Here is a 12347-nt window from a genome sequence, read left to right as displayed (position 1 = left end):
TTAGACTCTTCATCATACTTATGGACCCAAAATTTGATTTTCTCTGACAAATTCTATAAATAAAATACATAGTGTAATATCAGGTTGTTCCATAAGTTTTTGCATGTTTTAATGCATGTAATACTTTTACTAAATTATATATTCTCTATTTTTTTCTACAATTATTCTCCCCATGTTAATCATTTTTTATATCTGATTAAAAAAAGAACGTATTTTTAGAAGCAATAAATTCAATAGTGTCGTTTTTTATATCCGTTTTTGTAAGATATTTGTTTCCACCTAAAAACTGTTGCGGGGATCTTAATAGATGAATGTCGTTTGGAGCAATGTCTAAAGAATACGGTGGGTGAGAAAGGAGTTCCCAAAAAATCCATTGATTTTTTCTATCGTCTTATTGGAAACATGAAGATAATAATGCACTATCTTGGTGTAAAAAAGGTAAGTTAATAAGCAAAATTATTGCATACGTGGCGAGAAAAATTTGGTGCGCATTGTAGTCAGGCGGCGTCAATGGGCTATACTTTTTTGAAAACGATGAAGGTCGGACTGTAACAGTCAACGGTGAACGCTATAGGCACATGATAATCGATTGGTTTTGGCTCGAAATTGAATATATTGATGTGGTAAACATGTGGCTTTAACAAGAGGGCGTAACTTGCCAAACATCGAGTGCAACGTTGGATATTTTGCGTGAAAAGTTCTCAGGTCGCATTATTTCACATTTTGGTGACGTCAACTGGCTGCCAAGATCATGCGATTGCGAGGTTGCGCTAAGAGTCATGTCTACGAAGACAAACCCGAAACGTTGGAGCACCTAAAAACCAACATCTGTCAAGTTATAACCGAGATTTCGCCCGAAATGTACGAAAAAGTAATCGAAAATTACATCAAAAGGGTCGGGTGCTGCAAAAGATCCGGAAGTGGCCATTTAATTAATATTATTTTTCATAATCAATAAAATACAATAAATGTTTAATTATTAAATAAAATCCGAAGTAATTCTTAAATTTGTGTTTTTTTAAAATAAAGTTCAGAAAAGATTCATCACCCTTCAAGAACTAAATAGTCATCTGCTGCTTATTATATACCTATATGTATAGGAACTGATATTATAATCTACCTTTTTAATATGTTTAATAAATTTTTCAATCTCCATATTAATCCTCATCTCTTTCTCAATATTTTCTTTTGTGTCTTCTAAAACGTTTTTCTTTTCCGTCTCAACCATTTCTAATCTCAACGTGTGCTGCTCTCTCCTCGCGTTTTGGAAACCTTCAATGTACTTCCTTTTTATGTCACAATTCCAGACTTCATCCTAAAAATAAAACCGAGCTATAAATAAACCGATAAAACAATTGCGCATTTCCAATCTTATCAAACGGATAATCCACTGATTAAACTACAATACATTAATTTCATCACGCAGCTGATGTATCTGTAAATCACAATTAATCAGTGTGTTTTGGTTGATTTTCGACTCTCGCTTCAAGTCCATCTTCAACTTTTTCAATTTGCTACAAAATAAATGATAGTGATAATCCAAAAAACGTAATTACTCATCAATAACAAGCTTTACCTTCTATTTTCGTTATATTTAAATTTTTGCACTATAGACTGATACGTCTTCGCGGCTATATCGATAAGTTGAACGGATAAAGATACGTAAGTACCGTTAATCTTCAAATCCAAAATGCTCTTTATCAGCATGTCAGTTATATATATTCTACAAAAGCAGCATTATTAAATAAATTCAATAAAAAAAATCAATTGATATACTAACCTATCACTATTAATTTTTGCAATCTTATGACTATCTCTAGCCAATTCGAATGGATCTATCTCTTCAAAATTATCGTCAGGTACTGACAAATTATGTTTTTGACCATCATCATCTTTTGTAACAACCGTCTTCCAATCTTGGTTACAAACGCCTGCATTCAATCGATTAATATATGTTTCATTCACACTATCACTAAAAAAATATACTTACTCAATATTAACAATTGATTGATACCGTCTTCTAATGCAGCTGTTAGAAATACACTCTCAATCCTTTTCAATCTATTTATAATAATAACAAAAAAACTGTAGAACATTCGCAGAAAGATATTGTGTTATACTAACTTACTTTATATTCTTTGCTTTTGAGATCAACTCATTTTGAGATTGTCCTATTTCATTCAGTTCATCCGACGTCAAGTAAGAATTAATCATTTCATTGCTAGTCTATGAAAGAATCATCATTTTTAAATATGTAATACAATATATAGTATAAATTTAATTACCTGTAAATCAGCTTCCAAAGTAGGCTGACTAACATTCGCAATTGATTTAGCCATGTGTGCTTAGTCTAAATGTAAGAGAATAACAATTAATCATAAATTATAATCCACAAAAAGATTTTTGCTTTAACGATTTTAATTTATATGATAAAGATCTCTTAATTATAAACAAATGTCTGACATTGATGTAATGCCAAATAAAAATATTTATAAGATAAAACACTGAAATGTTTTTTTTAGGAATTTCCTCTAGGAGCAATTTTTGATAAATATTTTAACAGCGAATAAGCCTGGATAACAAACTCAAGACGAAATATTCACAAGGTCAATGTTTCAGAATTATTTTATCGAAATATGATAAGAACTATAAGAGCATTGTGATCATGGCAAGAACATACTTGTCGAAACACTAACAAATGTATATATATTTTTAATGAAAAAATTGATACCTTTCTTCGTTAGTGAGTATATTAGGCTACTATCCAGAAGTAATGTTTCGCTTCTTACATTCTTACATCAACGAAGTTCAAACAAACTCGCACCACGCGGAATTGCGCCGAATCGACCGAGACGACTCTTAAAAGATCGATGAAAACAGCCGCTTTCCTTCGAAAATTAAAAAGATAGGCTAATGCAAACATAAGTGCAGAATGAATCGCTGTTTTTAATTAGATAAAATTGTATTTTAAACTTAGACTTCAGATAAATAGATCAAGAGAAAAGACGCTAGTTTTTTTTTGGAATTTGTGATCATGGCAGATCCATTACTGCTGAAACGTCGAACAGTAAATCTCATATTAGTCATAAAATAAAATACAATACATTGAAATAACATAACACATCTTTCGAGATTATATTATATTAAATTTATTTCTGCAAAAATAAATAAAGTGCTTAATATCCTCCTAAGTATGCCGAAAGATATTTTGGCGTAACATCAAAGAGAAATTTTTCAATGCAGTAAAAAAATATATATACAATTTTTTTTTCATGAAAATCAACGTTAAAAATAATAATTAAAATATGACATTATAATGAAAAATGATGGCATATTTCAAATATCGACATATATTTTTACATATGTTGTATATTGTAAAATATGTTTTTAATACATGTGTACATATCAAAAACAACACTATACAACAGAGTTTTTTTTAATCTTATATAAGTTTGTAATACTTTAAGTTCAAATGATAACTTTTTGGAATTATGTGTCATTAAATCAAAAAAATTAAGATATCTATAATCAAATAAATATGTGCTTATTTTACTTATCGAATAATTTTATATCTCTACGGTTTGATTTGAGAAAAACATGGGATTTAATTATTTAGTCAGATTAAGTGATTAAGTAAGCTTACAGTTCCATATAATACCGAAAATTGGATCAAATATGATTAATGTGCTTTACTTTTTACGTATCCAACGTAATTTTGTAGTAAATAAGTTACTTGGTAACTGTTAACATGTTGTGTTATGGTTACTGTTTCTATGGTTAAATATACAACTATTTTATATAGACATCTTAAACTATTACTTTATTATTTATAGGTAAATATAAAAAAATGTGATTGTTTTTATGATATAATGTACAACTATTTCACAACTTAAAAATATTTATTACAAAAATATAAATTGCATTTTATGATTATAAATTGTATCGTTCAAGAAAATCCATTTTTGTCTTGAAAATGTTAACAATGGGATAGTCTTTCAATATTTGGTTAACGCCTCTTACACTGCTGTTGATTTCGTCTAGCTTATCTTGAATTGCAGACTTCAGATTGCTCTCAATTACATTAACAATGACGGTTTTGAATAGAGTAGTAATAACTTTGACAATAGCGTTCGATAGCCAATCCACTAAAATGTGACCAGTCAATTTCACTGTGATTTTTCTGAAAAAAGATAACATTTTATATCAAATTTGTTTTTAAACATAAACATTAGCATTAAAATCGTTCGCTTTACCCAACACTATGCAGATAAAACTCTTGCAGATGGATCTCATTATTGTTAAAGTCAATAAGCATCTCAATGACACCGCTGATTTTAGTAACTTTACCAACAACGCCTCCCGTTGGGCCAATATTCATAATTTTAGCCAAGTATCTGTATGTGAACTTTTAAAAACATTCATTATGCAACTAATTCTATGATAGCACTTGATTGTTAACTTACTTCTAAATTTTTGAAACCAAAATCACCTCTGACTTTTAAAATTTTGTTCAAATAGGCTACTTTAAAGTCTCCTGAGCGTGCAATAGACCTCAATCCGGTTAGGGAACCTTTGGTTAACTCTAACTCACCGTGGTATTCAATCCACAAAGGTTTCTAAACGAACAAACAAGTAGTTTTATACATATTTAATAATAGATAATTTAATATATAAAAGAAAATATCACTCACCACACTGAAACCTTCGAGTAAATCAGGTATTTCCATCGGATCAAAACCACTTGCAACCAAGAAATCAGATATGGCCGGTAATATTGTATCAATATAGTCATTGAGATTTGCTTCAATGAAACCTCTTCTATAAAATTATAAAAAATATGCTAAGTGTCAATAAAATACTTTATATATATATGGACAAAGATAATATACATGGACAAAGTATGAAACTAAATAGTGAACAAACAGGTATTTCTAGTATATGAAAAGATAACTAAAGGGAAATGAAAAACATGATTATCCTTACATGGCAGTTCAGTTTTAACTTATTGATATGCATAAGTAAAAATGAATTAATTATAATTACATAAATTATATTAATAATAATGGATATTGTGTTTAATAATCATTTTTTTATTTACTCAACACTGCTGGGCGCAACGGCACTACCGAAAGTGCCGCTGAAGAGAAACAAAGCCAAAAGTAGCACCTTCATGTTGAAAACGTTACAAAATAACTACTTCTCTTTGCCAGCACTCCTATTTATAAATGGCTAATCTTCCAGCCGATCAAATTGTTTGTTCTCCGGTTTTTCTTTATCATTTTCTCATTAAATATTTTAATCTATAAAACGATAATCAATTAATGCGAGCGTGTTAATGATAGATTTTTATGTCAGCTAATTAAAGATTATAATCTCAAAAATACGCAATGACATACCTAATTTAATATAAGTACATATTAATTTCACTGTAAAAAATAATATAATTTAGAATATAAATAATAATAAATGAAACAATAGAAAACATCTTTATTTAAAAGGGGAATAATTATAAATTATAATTTGGGTATTTATTTTTTATTAAAAAGTAAATGTTGTGTATATATATACTTATTTAAAGATATAATATAAGCAGGACAATGACCCTAGCAATTGTCCTTTTCGCCAGTGCATGATTACTGATTTGTGGCTAGCGGTAAACGTATGTGTATTGCTCCTCTTAATAAAGCAAAACTCTGATGGACTTTTTCCCCTTCGCTCAAATTAAGGAGAGCTCTCTATATTTTATTTAATGCCCTTAATACCAATATTTCTAATGTTTGCTGCTAACTTACTGTAATTGTTATCGTTTTCGGCAAACTGAACTTTAAATATCGTCAAAAAAATTATGGCTGTGTGACTTATGAAGCTTGATAAGAGAACGGCCAATGTCCCCGTTCTGATTTATTTGGATCATGCCCAATGTGCTTGGACCAAACAGAGAGCGCCCGTTTTTATACTGACGGCGTCGTGCAAATCGAAAGCGGCATGTGTCTATTAATTATAAAATACATAGAAAATGCGAAATTAAGAACTTAAAAATAATATAAATTTTTCTATGATCTTTCTAAGCCCTGTATGTGATAAGGTGACTAGATTTTATAAATATCAAAGTAGAACACTAAAAAGAAGTCATCTCTGACTTTTTGTTCATTTTTGTTCGAAGAGGACGAAGGAAGACAAATTATGAAGGAGGACAATCTTCCTCACAGGAGGACGTCTGGTAACACTAATAAAGACGGCAAACCCGCGAATCAATGTCACACGAGAATAAAAAGAACGTCAAATTTTATTTACAATGAGAAGTTTCAACATTAACTATTGAACTACTTTTTAAGCAAAAGTTATGAAGATGATTTTCCGATTGATTTTAAGTTGTATCGAAGGTCTGATGCCGTCATGAATGTATATTGAAATACACCTTGGGTGGACCGGACATGCCTCCGCCGGGGATGAATCAAAACCTGCAAAGCGGTTAACTTATTTTTAAGGCCAATGTAAGCCAATGTTGTGTTGACTTAACTGAGTATTAGTTTGATTCCGATGTATTGATCGGCATTAGTATGACTCCGAAAGTCTGACACCAGCAACTGGGGTGACGTGGTCGTAAACAGAGCGAGATAAAGCCAGTGGTGTACCGATTTTAAGAAACTGGCCAAATTTTCGGGCCAACAAAAAATATTTTTACCTATAAAGGTAACATTTTATGACTACCCGGCTCATAAAATCATAATTAAAATAAAAAATATTGTTTATTGTTTTTACATATTCAATTTAGCTATTTGGCGGCTTTCATAAGCTATGTGACATGGGGGAGGGGGGAGGTAAAAATTTTACGAAAAGCTTGTGCCATAATTTATGGAAGCCAGATCAATAAAGAATCGTTATACTCCATATACAGATAATTAGAATTGAAAACCATCAACCTTCTTGGGAATTTTTTAATTAGAAAATCACTTAGCAGAATGAATAACAAATCAGGTGATGAAGTTATGTAATGACATGAATATTTCAATCGAAAAGTACTATGGCCAAGGTTACGATGGTGCTAACGTAATGAGTGCTGTTTATAATAGAGTACAAACAAGAATTATAAATATATAATCAATGCAGAATACGTACATTGCGCTAGTCATAATTTGAATTTAATATTAATTAATTATAACGTGAATAATTTCACAAAAGTCTTTTTATTTTTCGCAACTCTCCAAAACATACATACATTCTTCGCAAATAGTATTAAATGGTGGGATCTTCTTTCCGATTTATCACTAAATCGGAAGTCTCACTATAAAAAAAAACATTTCCATAGAGAATATAAATCACTCTATAGAGATAAGGAGTCCGCAACATATCGAATGCATTTATTCAATTTTACATCATCTGCGTACAGAGGAAAAATTGAATTTGTATCTGCCGTATTTATGGCATTAATAAATAACATAAAAAGCAGAGGGCCCAAGTTGGCCCCTTGAGGAACCCCCAAAGAGATGAAATACTTTCTACGATCGCTCAAATAACTGAGTTAAATCATTCGAGCAATCGAGGTACGAAATTTTTTTTAGTAATAACCCATGACAAATCTTGTGCCTTCTCAAAATCTCTATAAACGACGTCTACTTGAATTCACCGTTTTTGTGAAAGACAGAAGGTTAACAACAGTGGAGTGGGCGGGACAAACCTATGCTGTTACAACAAAACTTGAAAATGATTAAAGACGTGTCAGTGGATAATTATTTCGAGCAATTTTGCAAGAGCTGACAACGCTGCGACTGATCTATAGTTCTTTATGCACAATGTGTCACCCTTTTTTGAATAGAGTTGCTTTTTGTGCATTACCAAAGATTAGGAAATGATAACGTCTTGAGAATTAGTTCAAAAATACGTTTTAGAGGAGCAGCAAGACTGACTTTGCAACCTTTCAAATGAAGCCCAGAAGAACGCTCCGTAATTTATAATAGTTTTATATATTTGTAATAGTTTTTTGAAAATAAATAAAAATATTAAAATGTCAGATGCGGAGATTTAAACTAGTGCTTATGGACTTATTAAAATTTCAAATAATTCAGTAATTATTAACATTATTAATAAATTATCTTAATTTATCAATTTCTAAAAAAAAAACAGTTTTCGGACTGATTAATATCAAAATTTATTTGTATGGAAAATGAATTCTGAAATATATAACTTTTACATTAAATTTTTAACTTTTCCAGTTACTGTCGCTTGTGTATACCGTACATTTAGAAAATTAAAATTAATTATAGATCATAAAAGAAATTAAATCGATCAATTTAGACTCAGCGAACTTGCTATATTAGCAATTGAGCGTGAAAAACCCAAAGCATGCCATTTCAAAAAGTGATTGCAGACATTTGAAATACGTAAGTTCATTAATTTAATTTTTGTGATAAAAAATAGTAAGTGGGGTAGCCCTTTGGTAACTTTTTCATGCAGGCGAAATTTTTCTAGTTACGCTACTGATCACAAAACTTATTTTTATATGTTCTCATAATTCAGCATAAAAATATTAATAATAGATTCTGTTTTATGACCTTTGCTCGTTTATTTTTGATGAAAATATATTTTTTATAGAGAAAATTTTATACTTATATTTATTAATATTCTGCTTTTTAAAGAGAAAAATTATTATGTGCATTAGTCGCATATCTTAACATAAATACAATGGATTTATGTAGATTGATAATTACATTATAAAATACTATTTATTTTTGAGGTTTAGAATAATGGTCGTTTTTTTCGGTGTTACGTTCGCATTCATAACGATAAAAGATTTCATTTGACATATGCCACGTTCGAATATCGCGCATTTGGAGCCGGTTTCTATGCGCAGTGCGTTGTGCGCAGAGTAAACATATAGCGAACGGCTACGCCACGAAGCCGGTTCTCGCGATCTCGCCTTCGAGGCACATTCACTTAAAACTATGGCAGGCGGCGGACGACGAGGCTCTTCGTTCCTCAAAAAGACCTATTTACTCGTATACAATGTAGTGCAGACCGCAGGGTGAGTCGACGGATCGATTTTAATACAAGACATTGCCATATTTTGCATTCAGCTACGTTTTAACGTTTCGAAATTGTCACGACCCGATTCACCTCACCTGCATACCTACATTATGTTTAATTATGCAACGTTTCACATTAATGCTCATGTATAACCTAATTTATGCGTTTTCCAGGTGGTCCCACTTGTTCTACTTGATGGCTTCTCACTACCTCGACAATAGCAGTAGTTCAAAAATAGGATTATACGAAAAGGTCTGGTGGAATCTCATGGTCTTCCAAAACGCTGCAGTGTTGGAGGTATGTGTGTTAAATATTTGTTTATCTCTGTTAACACAACGTTCACATTTATACAGATCTCGCAATGCAACTTGACTTTTGGTCCTCTTGATAATTATATATTTTTATTATTGAAATTTCAATACTAGTACAAAACACAATGTCTCATACAATAATGTCATTAAATTGTTAAATTATTCACACATGCCATTGTATTGTATTTAGAATTTAACCCATAGTTCATTAAAATGTTAAAATAATACAATATCCTGCAGAAGGTGCTCGAGTCACATAATAATAAAATTAGCTACATTTCAAAAGCATTCTGCCCAAATCTGTTTTTTAAACCAATAAAATAAGCAAATCAATAGGGAATTCGTCAAATGCGACATCCTCAAAAGTCCTCGAACATCCCCAGGTGAAGTTTTATTTATTAAAAACTGTTCGTTCTTTCGTTTTGTAACTTTTAGAATAATTTTGCATAAACATTATTAACCAAAAATAGTTGGTTGTGTTATAAGCAAAATGAACAAATAAAAACTGTATCTATTAACTTTATCTTGTTTCATATTTCTATGTTTACATCACTTACAGATTATAGTTGATCAATATTACTTTTGTCTTTTGCATATTTAATTATAGTGTATTGTCCTTGAACCTATTTTGGACATTACTCAAATGCATGAACATCATTTCAACTATTTCGAAAGTTGGCCTTTCATTTTCATTTCATTGAGATTCAGTCACATTTTTTATTGCGATTGATTGTGTGTTGTCATGTAAGAATGATATAATATTAAAAGTTGCTTTTTTAGCTGTTTTTACAAATTTTGATTTACTCAATGGGGGGGGGGGGGCTTCTTCCCAATTATTGACTTAATTTTAATTCCGAGGATGATGACGATTATTTTATATTTGCTACAGTTGATCCAGATAAAAAAATGTCAGATCAAATAAAACGATCACAGAAATCACACAACAATCACAGCGACAAACTAAACTTTGGTCTTAATTTTTATGGATTTATACAAAAATATTTTACCACCTAGATCGCGTATATATTTTACAATCAAAAAAATAAACAAATATTTCATAATCTGACAATCTTTAAATTTTCAGTAATCCAATATTATCTAATGGTTAATGGTAAGATACATTTTTAGTGTCTTGTACTTTTTATATATGTACATCGTATTTTTTATTTTCTGTAATTTGACTTTATTTCTAAATAAACCCTTTTACATTGGCATGCGTGTCCTTGCCAACAGTTAGAGGGCGAAATATTTCCTTGATTGCGGCTATAAAAATTGAAGGAATTGGCTAGCGAATCATTCAAATCGATTAAATTTAGTGAACGTTATGCAGGTATATGTAAACGAGTATGTAGCCACAGTTACTTCCGCAAATTGTAATAAATATTATATGAATACATATAAGAAATAACCTGCAGCTGCTCGGAAAAATATACTATAAATTGTGATTATGTACACGTGAGTACAATAAAATACATTTATTAAAAAATATCTTCTCTGGTCAAACGATCATCAAATCTGAGCACCGAAAATCCATCTCTAGACATGGCCGCTGAATAAAAATATTGTTTGAACAGTTCGTTTGTTGTCCATAATTTTTTGAACTATATTTTACCCCCATTCAATCCTCCAGAAGATAATAGGATGCCTATAAACGCTTCAACTTCGATACGATTTACGGGAGAAATGTATTTTTTGAAATGTATTATCAATATCGATATCGCTATCGTATTCCCTACCACTCTCGTCAGAATCTTGCAAAATTCTTGCCATTTTACAATTTCAAAAGTAACATGAGAAATAAAATAATAAAACAATAACGATCGAATTTGGCGGTTCAATTCGTACTGTATGTTTTTTTGGGTAACGGTGTAGTTTGCGATAAAGCGTTGAAGGAACCGCGCGAAATTCTTAGAAGGGGAATTTCTCTAAAAACTGACTCAGGTATACAAATCACACGGCGACAGTAGCGATTAGAGTTGATTTTATTTTTTTCTCGCGATTGGAGACAATAAAGTACAATGATTATTTTTAATATTTATTTTTTAAACTATTTTTGACAAATACAAAAAGTTTGCGACAGGTAGGATTTATATTAAATAAGTTATTTGAGAAAAACCAAAAAGTTGGGGGAGTCAATAGACCCCACAGGCACGGATGGGTTAAAAAGCAGAGAATTTTGTCTGATAATTCATTGTCTTTTGTAGTGTTTTATGATTTTGTTTCTTCTATGTAACATATTTACTACTATAAATAATAACTATTTAATTTTTCAGATTTTCCATGCAGCAATGGGAATTATACCTTCAAACGCACTAATCACACTCATGCAAGTGTCTTCGAGGGTGTTTTTAGTTTGTGGCATTCTCGAAGCGACAAAATCAGCTCCAGCTAGCATCGGACTCCCATTGGCCTTACTTGCGTGGAGCATAACTGAAATAATTAGATACGGATATTACACTTTCAGTCTTTTAGGTTTTGTCCCTAAGTTCCTCGTTTTCTTGCGGTATTATCTAATTTTTCACATAACTTATCATATTTAATAATATTGAATTATTAAAATAATTATTTTAAAAATTTTAGGTACACCCTGTTCATTGTTTTGTATCCGATTGGAGTCACCGGTGAATTGTTATGCTTGTTCAACGCGCAAAAGGAAATCGGCGAAAGTGGAAAGTGGAGTACTTCGCTACCCAACAATTATAACTTCATATTCAATTATCAATATTTAATCATTACGGTTATGATGAGTTACATTCCCTACTTCCCGATGCTTTATGGACACATGTTCAGCCAAAGAAAGAAAATATTGGGCGGAAACAGTACTGTTAAGCAATCGTCAAAGAAGAATAAATAATTTAATACTTCTATGTTTATTTTAATTTTTGATGTGTTCAAACATGAAATATTTTCTTATAAAAATATTCTTAGTTTTATTTTTAAACCTACGCGGTACAAAAAGTGCTCACAAATTAGATCATCTTTATCTGTGGTATCGTAGAATATGAGTCACTA

At 30.8% G+C, this 12347-nt stretch overlaps 2 protein-coding genes and 1 long non-coding RNA gene across 3 annotated transcripts; 1 reads left to right on the top strand and 2 right to left on the bottom strand.

Annotated features, from left to right (window-relative positions):
- Positions 1-2128: 2128 nt before the first annotated feature.
- On the bottom strand, positions 2129-2827 carry LOC148231308 (uncharacterized). The gene is made up of 3 exons (XR_015810895.1): positions 2732-2827; positions 2286-2350; positions 2129-2226 (listed from the first exon to the last, which is right to left on the bottom strand). It is a non-coding gene; the product is annotated as an uncharacterized LOC148231308 (long non-coding RNA).
- Positions 2828-3474: 647 nt separating this feature from the next.
- LOC148231307 (uncharacterized) lies at positions 3475-5236 on the bottom strand. The gene is made up of 5 exons (XM_088194825.1): positions 5099-5236; positions 4692-4818; positions 4464-4616; positions 4254-4405; positions 3475-4180 (listed from the first exon to the last, which is right to left on the bottom strand). The coding sequence occupies exons 1-5, from the start codon at positions 5170-5172 to the stop codon at positions 3931-3933; spliced, it is 756 nt and encodes a 251-aa protein (XP_088050951.1). The 5' UTR covers positions 5173-5236; the 3' UTR covers positions 3475-3930.
- A 3523-nt stretch (positions 5237-8759) lies between these two features.
- On the top strand, positions 8760-12254 carry Hacd1 (3-hydroxyacyl-CoA dehydratase 1). Its single transcript, XM_088194862.1, has 4 exons — positions 8760-9022; positions 9198-9321; positions 11609-11838; positions 11916-12254. The coding sequence occupies exons 1-4, from the start codon at positions 8943-8945 to the stop codon at positions 12187-12189; spliced, it is 708 nt and encodes a 235-aa protein (XP_088050988.1). The 5' UTR covers positions 8760-8942; the 3' UTR covers positions 12190-12254.
- Positions 12255-12347: the final 93 nt, after the last annotated feature.

The sequence above is a fragment of the Plectrocnemia conspersa genome, unplaced genomic scaffold (genome assembly GCF_051122295.1).
Source record: "Plectrocnemia conspersa isolate PC_06_02 unplaced genomic scaffold, ASM5112229v1 ptg000010l, whole genome shotgun sequence".
Lineage (NCBI taxonomy): Eukaryota > Metazoa > Arthropoda > Insecta > Trichoptera > Polycentropodidae > Plectrocnemia > Plectrocnemia conspersa.
The sequence above is the reverse complement of the archived record's forward strand: the minus strand, read 5'-3'. Positions and strand labels throughout refer to the sequence as shown.